The 23434-nt window shown below is 39.9% G+C and overlaps 1 protein-coding gene across 11 annotated transcripts in view; it reads left to right on the top strand.

Moving 5' to 3' along the window:
- GRIP1 (glutamate receptor interacting protein 1) overlaps positions 1 to 23434 on the top strand; it is a 328611-nt gene that overhangs the window by 277306 nt on the left and 27871 nt on the right. For 6 of the 11 annotated variants that reach the window (XM_040595938.1, XM_040595940.1, XM_040595935.1 and 3 more), the window contains 7 exons: positions 114 to 261; positions 1852 to 2021; positions 6948 to 7103; positions 12267 to 12453; positions 13247 to 13392; positions 14967 to 15047; positions 23113 to 23182. In XM_040595938.1, the coding sequence (XP_040451872.1) occupies positions 114 to 261; positions 1852 to 2021; positions 6948 to 7103; positions 12267 to 12453; positions 13247 to 13392; positions 14967 to 15047; positions 23113 to 23182 (958 nt within the window). Of the gene's footprint in view, positions 1 to 113; positions 262 to 1851; positions 2022 to 6100; positions 6257 to 6947; positions 7104 to 12266; positions 12454 to 13246; positions 13393 to 14966; positions 15048 to 23112; positions 23183 to 23434 lie in introns of all 11 variants that reach the window. The other 5 variants (XM_040595944.1, XM_040595934.1, XM_040595942.1 and 2 more) reach the window with 4 other exon arrangements.

Raw genomic sequence — 23434 nt, 5'->3', positions numbered from 1 at the left:
GTTATCTAGTTAGAGAGACAGACTAGCTGTGGAGATTTTATGTGGGAATATACGAAAATTGCGTAAGTACCATATTGGTATAATACTGATCTTTTGTTGTCTAATTTTAACAGATTCAGTAGCAACAGCATCTGGGCCACTGCTAGTTGAAGTTGCCAAAACTCCTGGGGCTGCTCTTGGGGTTGCACTAACTACCTCGATGTGCTGCAACAAACAGGTCATTGTCATAGACAAAATCAAATCTGCGAGTATTGCAGACAGGTGAGTGTGACAGACGGCTGACACTGCAGGTCCATACATACATTTTATTTGTACTTTGGTTTGGATTTAACTTTTCCCTTTTTTGATAAAACTGACTGAACCAGATGCTTTCAAGGTTGCAGGTCTTCAAATTAGCACTTTGTCAGATTGTTATTCCATACTACTGAGTTTAAGACTTCCAGGACACCATTTACTTCAGCTCATTCATGTAGTATTCAATGGTGTAAGCCAGCCCCCATGTAATATGTGACTGTCTACTTGCACTGTGCAACACAGTTTAGAGGTCTGCTCTATTACATGCAGTGCTGTGGCGGAGATTAAGATTTTAAAAAATAACACCACATTGGAATTCTTAAAGTAAGCCCACAATATGGAACAGCTGTTAAGGGAAGTAGATGTTGAGGCTTTGCAACCTTGAAGTGTTCTTTTAGAATATATCACTCATTCTTGTGGCACAGTGAAATGGAACTCCTTATTTCTGGATTTTTTTATTGGTGTTTTAGAATGCAGCTGAGGTATTAGGAAGACTGGCTTCTGTGTCTTGAAATTATTTTGCTGTAATTTTTCCACTTCATTTAAACCTTTAAATAAAACCATTTAAACCCTTAAAAAAAAAGTTAGGTATTTTTCCCCAGTGGTCTAAACCTCTGTAACAGAGCTGTGGAATCTTTTCTGGGGTGTGTGCGTGTGTGTGCGTGTGTATGTGTTTATACATATACAGTGTATTTCTATATACACATCTCTATCTTAAAATTCCTTAAATATTATGTTTCAGCAGCAAATTCCTCCTGCATGACCCCAGTCACCCTACCTTGTAACTCCTCTTTGACAACGGTGCTTTTGGTAGCACCCACTTGTAGCAGTGAGTCTACAGCTCCTCTGTGGGCTTTTCCCTACAGTAGAAACTTTGAGAGTGACGGCCATTGATCCAGGGGTGTTCTCCAGTTCAATGGTGCAGGATGCTTTAATTTTCTCCCTCTGTTTTCTCCCATTTCACAGGGGGTAACCAATTAAAGGAGCTGTCCACTTGACTGGTACGTCGGGATGCTGACTGCTGTGTTTGCATTTCTCAACTCATCCAGTAGCCAGTCTCTTGAGTGCAGCAAGATTTAGCAGATAGCCCCCTCCCCACCCCACTCCTCAAGTCACCATGCTAGCCCTGGTTTCATTATTTGTTTGACTACTGCATAATGTCATCATCATTTACAGCTTTTGTACTAATAAATGTTCAAACTATAACTCAAAAAATGATGAACTGGGTGCTTGTGTGAGGGATATGTGACCAAGTTATTTGAGTCTCCTTAAGCTCTTCTCATTTTATTCAGCTGCCATTCACACACATTTTTATAGTCAGCTACCCCATTCCAGTTCTGTGAGTGATGTCTTGGCATATACTGTATTAACTGAATTGTTTTTAAGGTTTGTACAAATAGATATAAAGTCTGACCAGTGACAATGCCTACAAAACACAAATCTCTCTCGAAAAAAAAGAACACGTTCATAGTTGTCATGACCAGTTTGAAGGCAGTAAAACTCATTCTCCAAGAAAGAGCATATCTGATCATACTGAGTTTTTCCCCTTTTATGTAGATGCGGTGCATTGCATGTAGGAGACCATATTCTGTCCATTGATGGCACCAGCATGGAGTACTGTACGCTGGCAGAAGCAACGCAGTTTTTGGCTAATGCAGCGGATAATGTCAAACTTGAGATTCTTCCTCACCACCAGACACGGCTAGCACTGAAAGGCCCAGAGCATGGTAAGAGGATCTGTAGCACCAAATACCCCTTTCTTTTTCTGTCTTTTACTTTGCCTGCCCTTGCTGAATGGCCAAGAAAGCTATCGCGGCAGTTATGTCTGTAAATGTTGTTTCAGCTCCCCAGGCTGCGCTTCTGCAGTTTCTAAGAATCTCTGTGTTTTCTCGACCTTAATGTACCCTCCGAGATTCCTATGGATAGAGAGGGAAATGTTTTACTGAGAAATGGCTCTGCACACTTGTAGATGTACATAAAGACACCTGTTGACTCTACTGTTGCGGTCGTTGGGGAGGCAACTAGGTAAATTAAAGAGTAAATGAATCTCTAAATTGCTTCTTAAATTTAGAGCAGGGAGGGAGGACCACAGCCAACTTCTTTTCAGCATATTGGCTTGATTGTCTGTTTTGACCACTTAAGTAATAACACCTGTTCTCCCCTCAAATGCCTCAAAAAACACACCGCCGCCACCACCCCAGTATTTTCACTTGTTGATGGCATTATTATTTATTGCATCTTCTTTTAAAGTACTTCTGAGATTGCTTCATGGGATCATTGTCAGTGCTTATGAAAAAGCACTGTTTGGAAGCAATTCCCTAGATCCCAGCCCTTTTCCACCATATTTATTTCATACCAACATGCTTGAAGACAATGGCTTTTCATTTTCAAATCAAGTATACATAAAATGTTTTAGTATTTGCAGATGAGAGCTGCCTGTCTTGTCTTCTGACTAATCCTGAGAAAGTGGCTTAATTCACAGCATTCATAAATTCAGTCTAAAATACTACACGTTGGTGGATACCAGAGGAGTAGCAAGGGTTATCAAATACACAGAGAATAGATACCTGTGTTGCAGCATGAACCAGTGGTACCATTTTCTGAGCCTGTGGTACTGTGCTTCTGCCTCCTTTAGACCAATACAAGATTTCTGAGGCCTAGAAATGTCTGTGATGGTAAGTGTTCTTGGACGTCTATCTGAGATCTAGCCTGTCCCTGGATAAGCAGTGCTGTAGTCAGCTTGTCAGAGTGGCGAATATTGAAGTAGTGGCTGAGGAGACACTGATTTCTCCTAGACCAGGGTGAACAAAAAGTAACCCTTGTGGTACCACAGTCTTCCATCATTCAGCTGCACCTCCTTCCCCTTTCTGCTTCAGCCGGTTTGAGGGGTGAGGGAGCAGGGAGCTATACTGCAGAGGAAGAATGAGGTGGAGACCAAATTGTGCAATATATTTCCCTTCTTTTCAGTTATGACAGTGCATTGCAAACAGATCTTTCATTTTGCTGATGCAAAGATGTCACGCAATTTTGGGCTGGTTAGAGAAACTTTGAAGAGTGTTTCTTTTGGGAAGATGAGTACCAGGGCCAAAGATTTTAGTAGATGATTGTATTTTACTTTTTTAAGTAAAAATTGTAGATTACTTGAAGCAGTTGGTTTCTTAACCAACGTTTAAAACAAATTGATGTTATTAATGTGCTAGTCAGCTTGACCCAGTTAGATGCTAAGACAAAGCAATGCTCTTGCCATGCCAGAGTTAAGAACTGGCCGCTACAAAATTGTATCAAGGGGATCTGCAGAAACTACCTAAGAGCGTCGTTCGGGGAGAAATCTCCCTGAGGTGATAAAGTTGTTTTCTTAAGTAAGGCAGAATAACTAGGATGTTCGCAGTCCTTCCCAGCCCCTCGCCAGGTGGTGCCACTGCAATATCATGACCAATGCGAGACGTAACGTGCTTTATGGAAGCAAGTACTCTCCTGGAAACAGCCTTTCATCAGGTGTGGTATGGCCTAGATGCTGTGGAGTTGGAAAAGCTCCCTTTATGTGTCTGGGATAAGCTGAGTCATTAGGGCTGTATCTGTTGAGCTCAGTTATTGGTCTTATGGGAACATGTTAGGAATTTAAAATGGGCAGGAAAGTCAGTATATAAAATAAATTGAAATTTTAGCCCTAAAATAAAATGGAGAGCACTATAAAAGATCAGCTTTCTTTTTCATGGTTTTTTTCCTTTATACTGTGCTGCTAACATTCATTTCTCTTGCTGGTCCATTAGTTTTATGTTTGCTGTACACAACCCCGGGTTGGAATAGCTCAAATTACCACTAAATTACTACAGTTGCACACAATGGGATTTATTTTTTTTTTACAGAACTTTTGTTGAATTGGGATTAACCTTCTACAAGCTGAGCAAACTGAATTTGTGTACTTCCCACTTTGTAGGACTTTTTTATCTCTATTCTCAGTGTGAAAATATATAAAAAAAAAAAAAAAACAAAAAAAACCCAAAGACTACCAGATAATTTCCTGCTGCAAGCAGTCTTTTTAATTAAACAAGGCTCACCGCAACTTAAAAATAATGAAAATCCACCTGGCCACATTGTTCTTATCAGATTTTAATTTTTACACCATAGTTAAAGTTCAGAAACCTTGCTGTCTATGCATGTAATCAAAGAAAAGGTTTCATCTAAGAAGATAGGATAAGTCCATAAGACACATGTGGTGGTATCAGGCTACTGCTGCTGTTTCTGGGACTCTCCTGGTTGATGTTTTCCAAATCTCTGAGGGTGCTGGCGCCGGTGCCAGTGCGTGAGGCACCCCAGGGGCCCAGCACCCCTCCTGCCCCTGGCATCACACCCCACCCTCGCCTTTCTTACCTTTGGGGGGGGGGGAGTGTGTGGAAACATAATTTCTTTTGATTCCAATAAGTCAGAGGCAGTTTTGGGGAGGGACGCAGGACCAGGGCAACCCAATGGAGGGCACAGAGCCAGGGTCCCCAGAGTCCCGACCACCCCGCAAGGCTGCAGGGACACAGGGGGTTGCCCTGCGCTCTCCCTTTCCTCTCCCTTCCCTGGTGGCATACTCCTGCTGTAGTGACATGCATTGGCTGTGGGTCGCAGGAGGGCTGATATGTTCATACACCTAGCAGATTGTTACTCATGAAGTGAAACAAAAGGATAGCTTTTCTTCTGGCAGTGCTTGCTGCGAGGGCTACCCATTTCGCCCCTTATTTTGCCTTGAAGTAAGATGTGAAGGCAAGGTGTGGGTTCCACCTGAACAGTCACGATTTTTGGCTACTGAAGTCCAGCATGGGGTCATACGTGTCTGTAGCCGTTATAGGCACAGCAGGTCACAGAGAGACACAGGTAATACACGGCTCATGGGCCAAAGACTGTAACTTACGTTTCATAGTATGGGTGAATCCCTCAGTGGTTTTAAGGCAAATATTCAGTGAATAGTTCCCAGTTTTAAGTGTGCCTCTACAATTCAGCAAGGACACAGCGACGCTGAATTTAATGATGAATAGACTGTATTTAATGACGAGTGACTTTAATCATTTTCCTTTAATATTTGACACATCAACTGAAATGCTTCCCATTTTCTTGGCAAGTACTGGCCTTCACTTTTGGCATATCCCAGGCTCCCCATATGTAGATTCAGCAGTCAAGTATGGTCTCCAATTTCATCCAGAAAAGGATCATTTTAAAGTTTTGAAGATCAAGTTTTTAAAAAAACATTAAATTGCACATCCAGCTAATCAATAAGAACTCTTTTCTTTAATAAACAGGCTTTATAAACAGGCTTAATAAACAATAGATGCTGGCAAAATTGAAATGCCAATGCAGTAAATTGAAATGACGGGCAAGTAAACATCTCCATTCCAGGCAGTGCTATATATAGTATCTGGTTGGCCTTTTTAGTGTAGAATGAAAGCAGAGACTTACTAACCTTCAGTTAGTGCCCATATGTGATACCTTAGTATTTTCTAAGGAAGTTTGTAATCTTAGCTCCTAAAGCCAGAGTGAGATTAGAAATTGATTAAGTACTTACCTTTTAAAAAACAAATAAAAAAGCAAACCAAAAAAACCCAGTCAGAAACATTTATTCTGAGAAAAAAATATGATGTCTATTCCTCAAGTTAGCACCCCCGGTAAGAAGACAAGACCAGGTTATTTATTATTTTATTTTATTTTCAATTTATTTTCATTTTTGGACTTTTTTTTTTGTGTGTGTTTGTGCAGTTCAGTTACTTTTCCCTCTTCTCTGGTCCTTTTTGTTTTCTGATTTTCCATCATCCCTTCATGCGGGCAGTGAAGGTTCAAAGAAGCAGCAGGCAACTTACCTGGGATTCGTGTACCAACAGCCACAGCAGCCTCCTCACCTACCACCATTATAACACCTACCACCCTGACCATTGCAGGATGCCAGCCTTGAAATTCCAGAAAGCGCCTCCTCAAAAAAGCCTTCGTAATGTTCCACGCTTTTTCCTGCTGACGTATTCTCTCCTCCTTTTCTTACTCCTCCTCCTTCCCCTCTTCTTTCACTCATTTTTTCCCCATTTCAGACACTAAAACCTTTTCAGTTTTATGGATGCTACACTTTTTCATAGCCATGCCGAGGTTATTTCTGACATTTTATGCCTTCTCTGTAACAAGGCAACCTTTGTAGACAGGAAAAGGCTTGAAAATTCTGAATGAATCAGCTCTTCTGCTATATGAGTAGATCATTAGATTTGAGTAGTGTATATAAAGCGTGACTTTTGAATGCAAAGCATTGCTCACAAATCTTTTGTCAGAAATTACCTACTACAAAAAGGCATTTCTAAAACTGGTGTATCTAGGCGTATTGATCTGCATTGGTTCATGGATGTGTGTTGACAAATTTAATTTAATGTGCTTTGCCTGAAATAAGTTGTATACTATGAATGTACTATTTTTTATCTACAGTATCTTTATTACCTTCCAGCAGGTATTTTCATGAAATGCTGGCAATACTTTTACCTATGGTCACCTATGTGGTTTAATGTCTTTGTTACTGGAAACACACAAACCATTCCTGTGCATCATACACATTGTTTGATCTGTTGATGAGTTATAGATGTGCCGCACTCTTCCGTGGAGACTGAGTGCTGTTTTGCCAAGTGTTTGATTTCTTACAGCAGCTTTGGTGTCTTCATCCTTCTCTCCTACCTCCATGAGTGCATACAGCCTGAGTTCCCTGAACATGGGGACATTACCTCGCAGCCTCTACTCCACCAGCCCACGTGGGACAATGATGAGGCGGAAGATGAAAAAGAAGGACTTCAAAAGCTCCTGTAGGTGGTAACAGCATTTGCTCAAAATGTGCAGTGAATGGGTGAAAGAGGGGGAAGATACAGAAAAAAGGTACAAAGTGCCTTAATTAATATATATACACACACTAGGCAGAAGAGAGAACAACTGGAGTTCGTGTTAGTTGTAGGGAAACATCATCATTAAAATTCTTGTCCAGTGCTACAATGAGATGAGTAGAGGCCATGCAGCTTAACTATCTCATGTGAAATATATAAAGCAATGTTTTCTTCAGATAATTCTGGAAGAGTTTGTTATACCGTTAGTGAAGTGATTTTCAAATTCCCTTTTCCACTCTTGCTGTTTCCATCAGGGAATAGAATTCATAGCTGAGCAGTCAAAAACAGATTGCTGGTAAGCTCAACCAACTATCACATTACAGAAGGAGAAGAGCTTGCCACACTACCTCCTAGGCAGTTTTAATGTTTACATCTACACCATAACCTGCACAGTCATTTTTGTGAGGAAGAGTGACAAATAACAGCAAAGACTAAATAGCCTTCTTTCTGACTACTCTCTGGAATTCAAAGCATGGATTTCCCATGAGTCAGTAATTTCCCAAGCCAGGGTAGATATATTTCAGGCTGTTCCACTTTGCATATTGCTGGGCCGGAGAGTATGGCTGCATCAGCACTTTGTTTCCCAGACTCCATGTAAGTGCCACCTCTCCTTTTGGCTTGTCCATCTTTGTGTGGTCCTCAGCAGCTCAGTTCCTCCAGAGCAGGGAGGTGAGAACTGCTCTCTAAATCATCCGCTCTGGCTAATAAAGCTCACAGGTCGGCTCTGGAAAAACCGAACTGGTGTGCATCACAGTGCTGCTGCCTGTATTAACAATTTCCCATGGTCATATAGCAAAAGCGGAGCAAACCAGCAGCCTCCAACTAAAGCCAGTCACTGTGCAGTTGTGAGAAAACATTTGAGAAAGGAACTGAGGTTTTGCTTTCTTGCAGTTTTTTGTTGTTTCCATGTTCTTTTTTTTTAAAGCAAGTATTTTTACATAACATTTGCCTGAAAGTGCATTTCTGGTTTTTAATCTGTTCAGCCATTTTTTACAACTCATTTATTGACATGTTAGCTTTTAATGCATTCTTTTGGGTCATGGGGAGATGGTGTGTCCATCCATGCTATGGTATCACTATCACTAGGGGTCCAGCTCTTAGGTGTCCTCATGTGCACGTGAGAAACAGTAGTAATGTTATACTAATAGTAATTGATTTGAATAGTAAAATAATGCAGATGCAAAAAATAGTTCTTTGATTGTACTATATTATAACTGTTCCATCCAAAAAAAGGACCGCAATCCTGCAAAGCTAATCCTGTTACGTATCTTAGAGACAGCTGTTACTTGTTAAATTTTTCAGATATTTTTCTTTCAAGGAAGCCTTGCCCTTGAAATTTGCTGTCCTGCAAAAGCTCAAAACAAGACCAGTGACATTAGATTTAAGTGGGACAGTCACATAAGCACTGTAGCTCACCTGAAAGATTCCTCAAGTCAGAAGGCCCTGGGGATGACAGGCTGCTGTGATTAAACAAATCTCCAACCAGGAGGAATTGGGATGAGGCTTTGTTGTGGGGTAGTTTATACACATTTGCATGGTGAGGTCTGGATATAATGCATTACAAAATATGTGGAACTGGCCCCATCACTGACTGAGTCTGTGCCTCATTATGAACAGTGACTGCATCAGCAACCGTGGATCAGAACTGGCTGGCCAGCCAGGCTTGCTGGCACTTTCTGTGAGCTTGCTTTTCAGCCCATGCCAAGTTCCTTACTCCTGTGGCTAGACTTATACCCATAGCTGTGACTGCAGTAACAGCCAACATAAGAGACCCACACTGGACTGAATGTGCTAGAAGTGACCATTGTAGAGAGTGGTCCTGTACCCTTTCACTATCCATCAACAGGGCTTGGAAAACCTTGCCTCTCTCCCTTTGTGTGGGAGACTCATGAGAACCAGGTAGCATCAACAGCTGTCCTTTTTGTAGAAAAGGAATAGCGCACTCTCTTGATTTTAGTGTGATTTATTTTTTTTTAATCCAATGGGATTATTTGAGGGTTTTATTACTGTAACTTTTAATAAATCTTTTAGGAATGTCATTTGGGAAGAAAAGGTTGTAGTGGTGAAGGGTGCCATAAAGTTTACAATGCCATTTGTTTAGAAAAAGCTGCATAACTTAATGTGATCATGCCAAAATTCATGATGAAGTGTGATGGTACAATGGGTTACAAGACTTTTATGGCCATGATTTTACAATCATTGTGTTAGTTACATAGATCTTTCCAAACATGTGGCTGTAAAAATTGAAGGTATGCCCTGCTGTCACGAGCTTTATTTATGCCACTTGCTTTCAATTTTTATTCTTTCTCTGCTTTTTTGTTTGTTTGTTTGTTTGAAAGTATGGTATTCATTGTGGACACACTTGGATTATTGCTTGGTTAAAGTTTAAATCCTGAAGTACTTTGTAATAGGTCCATATTAGTACTTGAAAGTGAGACATAATTTTATACCAACTTACTTGATAGCTACTAGGGCTGCACATCTGGTAGAAATTAGAGAGGGTCTTAGACATACACGGGTGCTGTTTTCTCAGCACATCCAAGCTAGCAGCTACCAGGAAGAATAGTGTATGTTTTGCAATTTCTCAGAAGTCAGAGCAGGAGACTGCAGGCATAACAATCCATATACATACCTTTAAATACATCTTGCTCTGCTTCTCATACGGCTGCAGGAATAAGAGTAACAAGTACATAATCTTCAAATTCAGGATTATTATTTACATAACTGCAGAGCATATAGTAAACCAGCCCCCATGACTGTTGCTAAGAGTTGGATGAAAACTATTGCAAGTATGCTAAAATGTACCCGTAGCAGTAGCAGCCAGGGTTCACTGAAACTACATATACATCCATACCCCCTTTTTAAATCAATAACGCTGCCTTCTGGCCTGTAAAACTTTGAATCCATCAAGCAGCCAAAAAAATGACAGTGTTTCTTGCTGTAATTGTTGTTGAGTTACAAACCCAAACACACTCTTAAGTCATGGGTTTGGGTACCTGTGACATTTTATACAGGCTTAGCAGACAGCTAGTGTTACATGATTCTCATCTCTGCTTTTCTTGTTCCTGTTTCATTTTGTTTTGGAGTGGGGGGAGTTCCTAACTCTGTCTTTTCAGTATCCACATCGTAAAAATATTTATCAGAGTGAGTTTTAAATCACACAAATGGTGACTTAATTTCCCAGTGAATTAAAACCTCAGCTGTCCTAAAAGTTGAAATAAATGTTGTGAGACCTTTAGGTTCCTGGTAGGGCATTAGATAAAGAGTAAGAAGGTTACAGAGTTAGCTAGATGCCTGCTGCACTGGGGAATGGACACATAAGTGATGGGAAAGATACAGTTAACAAGTAATTAATTGTATGACTTAAAGGGGAAATGGAACTTTTCTGAGCTTGGATGCCCTAAATTTAGACATTTCTAGAAGGTGTGTTAGGGCATCTGGTACTATATTACTTTGAGTTTATCTGGTTTAGTCATATTTTAGCCTTTGCCGTGCTGAGGGCTGGAGAAACCTATTTCTCACAAGCAATAAACGCTAAAGCTGGTGGGCATTTCTAAGAACAGATTACTACTATTTTCATTTGGGTATGAACATTTCTTACTGAGTCCAGATAAAAGAAACAGTAAGAAGGAAGCTGTTGAGAAACGGAAATAATACACAGTTCTTAGAAAGGAAAACTAAAAAAAGATATGAGTGAGAATTCACAGTAATTTAGAAGCCAGTTTCAGAGTTGAAAGGAGCTTTGCTGGGAGAAAACAGAAACTCATGAGGTTTTTGGCAAGTGAAACGTTTGCAACAACTGTCATTGCCAACTGTACCACATTAATCAGATTTTATACTAAATATTTCACGGCAAAAGGCTAATGCTTGTAGCCCCAACATACGGGAAATACTTAGACAACCTCTGACATCTTTGTACAGCTGTTCTGATATTATCTATATTGTAAAAACAAGAACTAATTGTTTCCCAGATCTAAAAAAAAAAAAATTCACAGTTAAACAGTCCCTCAGATAAACCATGAACTTTTATCTAATTTTTAGTAGCAATTGCAGGCAGAAATGGGTCTTGAAGGAAATTAGAGGTGGAGAGGTAATGGCTTATAACCTATAAATATGATGTATAAAAATGGCTTATAAATCTGTAAATAAATTTATAACATGAAAACATTCCAAATCCCTGACGTTGGAGGATTATCGTAACTTTACTGGTCTGAACAGGAGTTGAAAAACTCCAGCTCTCTGTGTATGACATAACAAAAGACAGTAGTTTGTCACTGGGGGAATTTGAACAATTATACAATCGACATTTAGGCAGAGATCAAGCAGTCTCCTTCTTTCAAAGGTAATTGCATTGAATCTCAATGTTGGTTGTATCTTCATTTGTTCTGTAATGTGTCCTATTCAGAACAAGAGTGAGAACAGTGGGTGTAAATCAGGAGTACAGAAGTAGCTGCCTGTGTTTCTCACAAAAGAATCCCCCAGTTCCTCTGAGAGACACCAAAGAACTTTTTTCCTCACAGTCTCTTGAGATATACTGGTTGCTAAAACAGAGAGGTTTGTTCAGCTTGCTTATATACCCAGTTAGCCTGACAAATTGCTGATGTGTAGTAAACATGCAAAGGAAGGCATCCTTATTTCTTGCAAGCAAGCCTGGGCCATGTGCTTTGTTGCTAATAGCAATGCTTTGCTGTGAGATGTTCAAAAGAGTTTGTGGGAATCAGCTTGAATAATAGCTGGGCTTGCGCCTCTTAATTCCCTTAGCTCCTGTGAAAAATCTGCTCATCCACGCCTCAAACCTAATGCAAACAGAATTTAAGAATGTTCTGAGATTTTTGGGGTGGGGGTGTCAAACACATTTATTTTACTCACTGTAAGAACTATCTTTTTGCATTCTAACATACAACCAGCTGTTTTCTATTCTCTTCTATGTCAAAACCATTTATACATAATTTATAAACTTCAATCTAAATTGACTTTAAAAGAGATGTTTTGTTGACTGTGTTTATCATACACATCAATTTTCTCAAAAAGCTATGGATTTTCTGCCGTGTATGAATGTCTTTCCTCCTGGTCTGCTTTGTTTTATAGTGTCTTTAGCCTCTAGCACTGTTGGTTTGGCTGGGCAGGTCGTCCACACTGAAACCACAGAAGTAGTGCTGACTGCTGACCCCATAGTCGGGTTTGGGATACAGCTCCAGGGTAGCGTGTTTGCTACTGAGACCTTGTCTTCTCCACCTCTCATTTCCTATATCGAGTCTGACAGTCCGGCAGAAAGGTGAGGTTCTTTCAGCTGACTGCTGAGTGTGTTCTGGTGGGCATTCCCTGGGGTTCTTGAGGCTTGTTGCTTTTCATTTGTGCCAAATTGCAGGGCCTTGCTCAATGGAAGTGTGGCAGGTAATAAACTGTTCTGACAATGATATTTCATGTGCTTGATCAGCTATAAGAAGAATGACAAGCACCAGTGTTTTTATCACCCAGAGTCCTCCAGCAGGAGACTGGAAGCTATATTCATGCAAAAGCAAAAAAAAAAAAAAAAAAAAAATCAGAAACATCACTGAAGTCAAAATAGTGATAATCCAATGTGCAACGGCAGAGGCCATGTCCCCCTCTGTTCAGTTTTGGTATAGAACCAAATCTTAGGGAGTATCAGAATTTTGACTTAGTAATGATTTCATTGCAGCATTTCAATTGCATTTATATGCTTCTGTACGTCTTTAGTCGTGGCATGAGAACGATTGTAGCTGCATAGGCAAGTGCTAACTGCCATTACAGAGCTGCAACACCTGTAGCCCAGAGGCAGAGGTGATGCCCAAGGATGGAGTGGAGGCATGAAGGCTGTGCCCCTTCTTCCTGGGTCCCAGAACCTAGAGAGCACAGTCCATGCTGGAAGTGCTTGGTAGTGTCCTGGTGCAAAGGGGCAGCAGCGGCTTTTGTCCCTCTCTGTGCCTGGGTGGCCTGTTGAGCTGCTGTGCCACACTTCCCCTTCAAGGCTAAGTTGAATGTGTTTAATATTGCTGGTTCTGGTAACATGCACATCTGATGATTGTTTTGTATCATTGTGTACCAAGGTGTGGGGTGCTGCAGATAGGAGACAGAATAGTGGCAATAAACGGGATCCCGACAGAAGACAGCACGTTTGATGAGGCCAATCAACTGCTCAGAGACTCCTCTATCACCAACAAGGTCACTTTGGAAATAGAATTTGATGTTGCAGGTATGAATGTGCTGTTATTCTGTCTTGCAAGAAAAGTGAAGGAATAAATCCCAAGTACATTCTCACATATACACCATTCAGTTTTCTAGTGACCTGTCTGAAATGTGTCTTTTTGTACAGCTTGCTCATTTCATCTAGCCCTGCAGTGTGCTTCAGAACGCAAACAGAAATGACAAGTCCTGTAATAAGGTCTGGTGACAGTCCCTCCTCTGAGTTATTTCCAGACATTTTTTCTGCCCTGAGATAGAAATATTCTGCTGAGCAGAGACAATTCCTCTACAGGCCAGCTAATGAAATGTTTTACTAGACAGAAAAGGATTATAAAAGGGTGGATAAGCAGAAAACTCTGAGGAGTTTCACTTACAGTATCTCAAATCAACAATCTAAATAAAATAATAGAAACTGAATTAATAAAAGCCAGAAAAATAACTGTTAATGTTGCTGCTGAGTCTTTGTTATTACTCATGGATTTCCTTTCTTCTGTAATGTGCTTAAGCGTACAGAATACACCTATAAAATCACAAAATGTGTAAATCAAACAAGAACACCTTATGTATGTGCAGTGCTCCACTATTTAAATAGTAAAAACTTTTAAGACTTCATCTGACAGTAGCTCTGAAGTCATGACAATGTCAGATGTTCTGTATTTTGCATAGTGTGATTATTGTTAATGGTATTATAAATCATGATATCAAAAGCAGGCTAAAGGTTCCTAGAGCAATTCTGTATAAACTTTAGTATGCATGCAACTAGTATAATGTTAAAAAAAAAAAAAAAGGCCAAGTACAATATGTACATTCATGTACCTAGGAAATATTAAAAAATAAGAAAACCAAATAATGAGAAAATAATTTACATACACCTGAAGTCACGTGTATTTCAATCCCTGGACTTGTTTGTGCTGTTCCCATTTGCTCCATGACAGCAAACTCATACTCGTGGTTAGACGCCTCTGCCACATGTATGTTTAAAGGCTTCCATAGCTGTAATTTCAATCATTTTCAAGCCAAGGCTGAAACTTTTGGAAGCTGTGATGCCAAAAGTCAGCATTCAAATACAGTGCTGTATGTTCCAATTTTTTTTGCCTTCAGCTCCAAGCACTTCTCAGTTAGTGATGTTTTGATTCCTTTTCTTCCTAGTAGAAATAAAATCCATGGCAGTTACCTCAGTGGATAGTTTAAAAAGTGTTAGACCTACAGCAAAAAAAGCCTGAATTCCTAAAGACTTGATCTCCTGTACTTTTAATTAAAAGTTATCTGCCAGCACTAAAATTTTCATGTGTGATCACAGAACTTGCATATGAGCTAAAAACCTGCAGTCTCAGCTGGCTGCTGGCCCATGCAATCTTCATAAATTCAGTTAAATCTTAAAAAAAGTTGAGTTACTATGAAATTACCCATAGAGGTATAAATCATACTTCATATGTCCTACTTCCTTCACTTCTGTGAAACGCAGCACCTGTGTTGCATCTGTGGTTTGTGATGCTGATGGGATTTCATCAGCTTACATGTATAGTGTAAATACATGCAGTTGGAGTTAACAAATTATCTAATATTTTAAATATTTTTTTATAGAATCAGTTATACCAAGCAGTGGAACATTTCATGTAAAACTACCAAAGAAGCATAATGTGGAACTTGGCATCACCATAAGTTGTAAGTGAAAGTACTTATTTTTGAGACCACATTTATGGGATAATCTGCAGATAACAGGTCCTGTAGCTATAGACTCATGTTTGTTTTGGTATAAACTTCTTTTTCCTTTTTCTAGAAAGGGATGATTAGCAGTGCTCTGTCTCTGGTGAAATACCGTCCTGTAACAGATTTATACTCCCCTTCAAGTAGTTAAAGAAGCCAGAAGTTCACCAGCCTAAAGTTTGACCTATTCCTTCATGCATAGCACATACTTCACTCCCATTAAAATTCTTCAGGGAAAAGAAAAAATGATAAAAGTAGTTAATAGAATTAGGCCCATCCAAAAGTATTTCCATAGCTGGGAAGTTTAAGGCAAAGTCTGTCCTGGTCTCCCACAGGCTCTTGAACAGAACCCCGCTGAACTCAAGGGTTCTCATAGGGATGAGGATCCACATACGTGGAGTTAGTTTCTGCTTCAGCATGCAGAGTCTGAAGATACATCCTCAGCCTGTAGAACTAGTGGGTAGTCCTAAATGTGCAGGTCACATAGCAAAATCCCCTTTCACTAGGGTTTTCAGGGATTGCTAAAGAAGATAACCAGGGTCTGCATTAGTCTATTTCTCAACAAATATTTATTGCTGTTGTTTGAAATCAAAGTGTTTCTATACTTCTTTATTTTGGGAGCAGACAGTAAACACTATGTTAGGACTGGATTTTGATGAGGTAAAGTCCAGCATGCCGAGTCCAGCCCTTGATGGAAGGAAGAGCAATCCGTATCAGAGTTAATGGGCTTGTCTTTAATGTACTTAACAACAGTGCAGAATCTGGTCTCATCAGAATTAACATCCCTTTATGGTTGTGGCCTCAGACTATTAGTCTTTCTTTGGAATTACTCATGTGTCTCAGGGGAAGATTGTGCTTATATTCACAAAGCTCTTACCAGCACAATGGAATAAGGTTAATCAAAAGTACAGCAGGGAATTCAGTGCTAAGAATTACATCTGAGGAACAAATGAGAGACACGGCAAGCCTGTTCGCTTGCATTGCACACTTGAATGAGTAGTTGTCGGACTCTGTAAGATGTAATGTGATGCTTGAAGCAAAATCATAGGTCTACATGTATTGGTGCAAATGAAAATATTGAGAAATGAGAAAACCTGCAGAGAAGCTGTTCTATTTAAATGTTATTCTTAGGATTGGTAATAGTTTGTAGGATTATTGTAAAAATATGGTCTTCCTAGTAATTTGATTTGTGCTGCTTTTTGGAATTCAGACATCTTGTACTTTTTTTTCTGTCTGTAGGAGTAAACTTTGAATGGAAAGCTAATGTTCTTGGGATTTAGTATTAAGCAATCCTCTTCCAAACTCTGCGTACCTTCCTGACTTGGAACTTAATTCCAGAAGGTGGTACTTTATGAAATTAGTGCTTTATACGATCAGGGTGACACCTGGTTGGTCTTAGCTCTCCTCCTCTGAGTATACTGCAGTATCTTTAGTACTTAAATTAAATGACCTGTTATATATAATAATCCCACTTATTAGTAGTATTTAATGCATGTGAAATGTGTCTAGGATTTATTATTGATTTGATTTGAAAGGATTTATAGTAATACTGAAAGTTTGTATGTTTGCTTGGTAGAACTTTTGAATTGCTGCATTTCATGGTTGCTTTTCAGTGCTTTGGTCTGTCCTACCTAATTAACTTCTAAATGAGGCAGTGTGATTTGAAGAATAGAAGTGTTTTATATTCACTTTGTCAGGTTTTTGTCAGGGCTTTTTAGCACATTACCATGCCATTCATTACTGATACTGCCAGAAAGCTGTATGATTTCTTTTCAAAAACAAATACTAAGGAAAACTCGGCGGAGTTGGGATAGACAAGTCTTAAACAAGGGTGGTTGAGAAAATGAGGTTTATTCACTTTTGGGCTTGATCTGTTTAAGTGCTAGAGACCTGTTTCATCCCCTCTCTTCACAATGTAGTGGAGTTAATGATGAGTGAGAAGGTGCTGTCTCTATAAAAACATGACAGAGAAATGCCTGTCTTGCTTTCCATATCCCCAGTTTAGTTTGGGATTTGGATGAGAAAGTCAGGAAATGACCTGACGTGACAGACAAGACAGCCGTTTTTGGTCAGAAGGGAAACATAAGCCTCACCTCAGGTTGGCACCTGAATATATACCTGGTTTTAAGTCCAAGAGTCTTCTAAGTCAGCTGTTAGAAGGCAAACATCCTGGAAGAGGAATTTAGTTTTCTTTCTTTGTGTAGTTTTCCTTGGTAATAACCACCAAGTGTGCCTGCATGGAATTACAGCCAAGTACTTGAAGGGATATCTGAGGTGACATACAACTCTTTCGACACTTAAGCTAATTCATGGTCTTTGAAAAACATGACATGTAATAGGGTAAGAGACTAAGCTTCTCTTAGTTTCAGATCTATTAATGAAAGAAAAAAAAGCAAAACAAGAAAAATTTCAAAATCTCCTTAGATAGAAGAAAGCCCTAGAAAGTAAGACAGAAGCAAGTTTCATGAGCATCATTATTAATGTTAATACAGGCACTGAACTTTGGATAGTGCATGGCAGTTACCTTGCAATGTGCTGGCCTTGCCCCTTGCTGCCTTCACACACGTACTGGACTTCTGTCATCCTTCTCTTATCTCTGCAATATCTTTCTAATCTTCCCATTAACAGCTACTTACACTCAATAAAGACCTGATTTCATAGTTTGCAAGTATAAGTGACTATATATTTCGTACTTCATTTTCATCATTTTCACACCCAGTTACCTGGTTGGAGCAATTAGAATGTCTGAGTTCTTATAATTATATAATCCAAATAAAGCATGACGCAGCAGTGTCTGTGTGTGATTATGGTTTTATAACAGAACCAGTCCCTGGAAGAAGGATGGCTCTCAAGTAGATCTAGTAGTGTTCAAATCTATTTCAATTTATTTGCCAGTGACATTGATTTTAGACCATGTAATGGAATATAGATTTTTTTTTTTCAAAAGGTACATTTCTGTGCCACTAGCTACTTTATCATAGACTAATATTTTTTAAATACATTGAATGAAGTCTGAGAAAATGACTTACTAGTACAGTCTGGTAATTGCAGTTAACAGCCCTTTTTTTTCCCTTGTCTGTCTTTCTTAAGTAAGATTCTAATATCCTTAATGGTAATGAACTGCAGCACCTTGTTTCATAAATAATCTCTCTGAAGCTAATGGTATTACTCAAGGAAAAGAAACTGCAAAGTTGTTAAGAATATCAGAATTTCACCCAAACGATCGTCAGTTCTTCTAAAGTCATTTTACTAGCAGCTATACTGTAGTCTGCTTTATTGCTTTCTTATTTCATCAGAAACAAGCTATGTAAATATCTACAGATATTTAGCGTTAACTATGAGAACTTACTTTCTAAAGCATGTTTCTGTATATTTTGAGATTTCATCTAGCAAACCCAAATTCATTTTGCAATGTTGTAAGTAATTATTTTCAAGATGGGGCCTGAAGAATCAGGTTTCTCAGCTGCTCCACATGTACCAATACTTAAGGAACAAAACAGCTACATCAGTCTAATTTTAAAAAGCTCTTTTATCTGTTTAGTAATCATAATATTTTTAGAAAGCCTAGTAGCTGTAAAGTAGCATTGTGGATAAGTGGACTGACTTTGTCCATCCCATGAGCATTTTCCTCTGCTTGTTCAGTTTGTTCAGAGTTTGACTGAACTCTAAAACTTAAAGCCAGGCTGATTCTAGTGAGTGAGTTTGGGATAGGTGGTAGGTGCAACGTCCACCCCAAAATCTGTTTAAGTCACATTGTCTTTTTTCTTTGGGTTAGTAATCAATTAAGAAAGCAGGGCTGTTTGAGGTTGGTGGGGGTTTTAACCTAATGATCTACAAAACTGACAGCACTTCACTGAACTTGCTTTTAGGGGATAGGCAGGGGAAGTGTGTCTTTACTAGTAGAAGTTGTGTAGGGGCCTGGGACAGAGACCTAGGATCACAGAATAATTTAAAGAGAGAGAATGAACAGCTTGCTAAACATCAGCCTTCCAGTTGCAACGCTAAATTTAATACCTGGACAACTTTATGCACCCTTCAGTCCACTTCTAGTTCATCGTACAGACTGTGTAAGTTCTCTACAAAAGCTCAACAGTAGGTAGACTAATAGCTGGACCAGGGAGGAGAAAAGATGAGATCTTCAGTGGACAAGCAGAATGGGACAAGGAGAGAAAATGAGTGGAGAGCCGTAACAGGGAGACAGCAGAGGAGGGGAGAGGCTGAGGTGTGGTCAGGAGTAGGGGAAGCTGGGACCTGAACAAGAAGGCTGGACATGGGTGAGTGGTAAAGTCCTTTGGTTTTAATTACTACTTAAAACCAAAAATAAGTGAAGCATAGAAATGGAGACTTAAAGCTGTACAGTGTCACTTCAAACTTGTGTTAATTCTTGAGGATATCTTGTTTTAATTAAGGGGTCAAATACTGCTTTCTCACTGGGACTCTTGCTTCTCTGCTCTCTGGGGTGTGTATACAGTGGTGTGTATCAAAGGGGATGGGGCCCGCGTAATGAATGAGGTGAAGGATTGCAGAAAGAAAAAGGTGATCTCATGGTCAAGGTGGTTTAATGCTACCCTAGAGAAATTAGGGTTTTTTTTCCTTTTCTCAGCAATACAGTTGTGCTGTGAAGAGTCATTTCACAGGATTGGGGGCGGGGGGGGGAGAGAATTTCCACAGATGGCTACTTGATTTTCTGTGGAAACTGTTGAGAACCTGGGGTCACACTTGCAGAAATGCTGAGCATCTGCAGCTGTTGCTGAAAGTGCCAGTAGTTGTGCTTTGGACTTAGAAGCTGTTAGATACTACAAACTATTGTGAGACATAAAGGCATGGATATCTCAAATTGCTCACTGAAAATTGTCATACTTTGACCTAGACGTTCCTATGTTTCCTTTCCTCATCTGTAAAATCAGGATAACAGTAATCAATGTTCTTGCTGGGGACAGTATCTGTTTGCTAGTGTTTGGGAGGCAATCTTAGGCTGTGGTGATATGCAGTACAAAAGTTCAGGAGGAAATTAATGATTTTATCTCTGCAACACAACTTGAATACTTTGTAGTATGTCATGAGCATTGAACAAGAATAAAACAAAGTGTGGTGTAGCTGCTTATTAAGAGCTTGTCAGCATGGGGGGGATTCATTTCACACTGAGCTGTGTTTGCTGCTTACAAAAAGGCTTTCATCCACCAGACACAATTAATAGCCCAGGATAACTGACAAAATACTGCTGGTTCACACTCAGTTTGAAAATGTAATAACTTTGTGTGCAATATCATAGCCTTTGCATCCCCATGACTCTGGCTTGAAACTTTGAGCTCTTTCCACCATTTTGGTTCCTTCTGTCTTCTTTTTGGAACAATAATGGACTGTCTTCTTTAGTACTGGTAATTATTTTTTTTTAGAGCAGTTTCATAATAACTATCTCAATAGTCAAATCTCAAACTGCAGACATTGTACAGTGGTTGGCACATAACCTCAGGGATTTATAAGGCAACCTAGAGTGTAAAACCATAGAATTAAAAAAATAAAGTTCATCAAAGTGTTACTTTAAAATTTTAACAAGATACTAACTCGTGAAACAAATCCAAAGAATTCAAGTAAATATGGAACAGTTGTATAAAGTACAGTTGACCCATGGCAGGACAGTGTGAGAAACAAGCTCTGAAAATAAGAAAAAAGGACATGGACCTGTTGAAGCAAGTCCAGAGGAAGGCCACGAAGATGATCATAGGGCTGGATCACCTCTCCTATGAAGACAGGCTGAGAGAGCCGGGGTTGTTCAGCCTGCAGAAGAGAAGGCTCTGAGGACACCTTCTAGTAGTTAAGGGGGCCTTATAAGAAAGATGAGGACAGGCTTTTTACAAGGGCCTGTAGCGACAGGTCAAGGGGTAATGGTGTAAACTTAAAAGATGGTAGGTAGATTTAGATTAGAAATTAGGAAGAAACTCTTTACTCTGAGGGTGATGAGTCACCTAGAACAGGTTGCCCAGAGAAGCTGTGGCTGCCCCATCCCTGGAAGTGTTCAAGGCCAGGCTGGATGGGGCTGTGAGCAGCCTGGTCTGGTGGAAGGTGTCCCTGCCCATGGCAGGGGGGTTAGAACTAGATGATCTGTAAGGTCCCTTCCAACCCAAACCATTCAATGATTCTATGAAAATTACATGTCTTAAAAAAAGTAAATTGCTATTCTTTAAATTGCAACATAGACGTTTCCTGAAAGTGTGCGGTTTCAGACAAGTTTCTAAAAGTCTATTTACATCTGTCTTCTGCATTTGAAATATGGCCGTTCAGCAGTTCTTAAACTGTTCCTTTGGACATTGAAAGGCTTTTTGGCCAGGGCAGCCAAGGTTAACAAGATCTGTTAGAATATTGTGTTGGATATGTCATTATTAATACACCTTGTGGTTACTGTAGGTGAAGATGTGTCATTTTCCATCAAAGAGAAGAATTATGAGCCGCTAAAGTAACTGACATTAGGATTTTGTAGGTGATCCTCCACTATGGGTAGCTTTTTAGGTGATTGTCATTTAGGCGTTGGAGCCTAATAGAAATCTACCTTCTGTGAATGAATGCGGAGCCCTCAGTACACAGAGCAGAAATGGCTTGGGGCAGTAGAAGAGCCCTACAAGTGCAAAACCCGTTAGTGCTTTCAGGAGAACTCAGAGCCTTATACCGCGTGGCAAGGTTTTAACATGAGCACACTCTTGTTAACAACAGTCCCAGAAGTCAGTCTGTTCTGTGTTCACCACATGGGCTGCCTCTTGGCCAGAGCAGCTGTAGGGGACGTACTTCATGAAGGCAGAGAGCAGTTGTCTAAAAATGTATCTTTCATCACCCTTGAATTCTGAGCCCACTGCTTACCGTATCAGATCCTCAGTGCAGTCTTCTGTCAGCAAATGGATGAACCCTCCAAAACAATGCATTCAGTGAAGGTGCTCCGAGAAACAGTCCTCTGGAAGCAGTCAGTGATCACTGTCTTCCTCTGGGGTAGTTAACTGCTTCCTATGCAACCAGAAGGCAAGCAAAATTGGTAAGCAGATTTCCTGGGCAAGGGAAGCTTGTTGAATACTTTTGCACAAGTCAGTAAAGAATTGCAATTACTGGCATTGTAGAGCAGAGCATACTTGTAACCATGATGGACAGATGGAAGATTCAAAGTTGCATCAGGTACCTCCTAGAGGTGAGTTAGGTGTGCAAGGAGAGGCCTGGTGGGGATTTTACTAATGTGACCATTGCTGGAATTGTGGGAGAAAGTCCACGATGCTTAAGGCCTAGTATCAGTATAGAGGAGCGAGTTGACTCATCAGAAGAGGCACATGTTTACTTCAGAGGAAGCAGCGCGTCACAATGAAGCAAGCATCCGTGCGATGTGAGCCACGTCTGTGCAGGTGTGGTAACTGTGTATCAGCCCAATGGCGTGCGTGGCCGCTACCCACACCATCTCTTGTGGTGAAGTAGATTCCTCCTCCTCACCCAGGAAGCATTATCATCCTCTCTCTGCCTTAAGCACCGAATGAGACTGGAGTGGATGTAAAGAATGTGGACTGGCCCACTCTAGATATTTTGCCATAGCAACTCTGTTGGGCAGGGATATAGTAAAACGTGATTTATGATGGACAGAAATATTATGGCAAAAGATCGGCATTAGTAGTTGTGCTGAAAGGTTCTACTGACAGAAAGTCTTCTTTCTGTGTTGTAGCTACACAACATCTTATAATAGGTTGCTGGACCTGTGTACTGTGATACCTTCGCGTGGTTCAGCCCAGGCCTAACCTAGAATTCAGACATACCAGGTTAAATTCACTTTGCACCAGTCACCTTAATTCTGGCATTTTCTAATTTTTGAGGAGTATGCAGTCTTACTAATATGCTGATGATGATTGTATTCATGCGTGTATAATTTAGGGAAGGGGAGGAATATCATACGGGTAAATAATGTGTATGAAGTTTTGATTTATGGACGGAATTAAGAATTAGCCCATCTGCATGTCTGGAATTAAAAACAGATAATTTTACGTATTCTTTATTACAGCTCCATCCAGTAGAAAACCAGGAGACCCTCTGGTTATTTCTGATATCAAGAAAGGAAGTGTTGCTCACAGGTAAGGCATTCAAGCTCCCATGAGAAATCCGTTTCCAGTGTGTAGCCAGCCAGACTCACGTTAAACAGAGGAAGCTTGTAAGAGACTGTGCTCTTTTTTTTTGTGAAAAACAGTCACAAATGAAAAGTCCAGCATATTAAGAAATAATTGTTTTTAAAAATCTATCTCATTTCTATAGTAGTGTCCATACCATCTAAGATACCTTGCTTTAATGTTACTAGAATGTCATGTAAGCTTTTTTGCTTGTTCACA

Source organism: Falco naumanni, chromosome 5 (genome assembly GCF_017639655.2).
Source record: "Falco naumanni isolate bFalNau1 chromosome 5, bFalNau1.pat, whole genome shotgun sequence".
NCBI classification, from domain to species: domain Eukaryota; kingdom Metazoa; phylum Chordata; class Aves; order Falconiformes; family Falconidae; genus Falco; species Falco naumanni.
The sequence above is the reverse complement of the archived record's forward strand: the minus strand, read 5'-3'. Positions and strand labels throughout refer to the sequence as shown.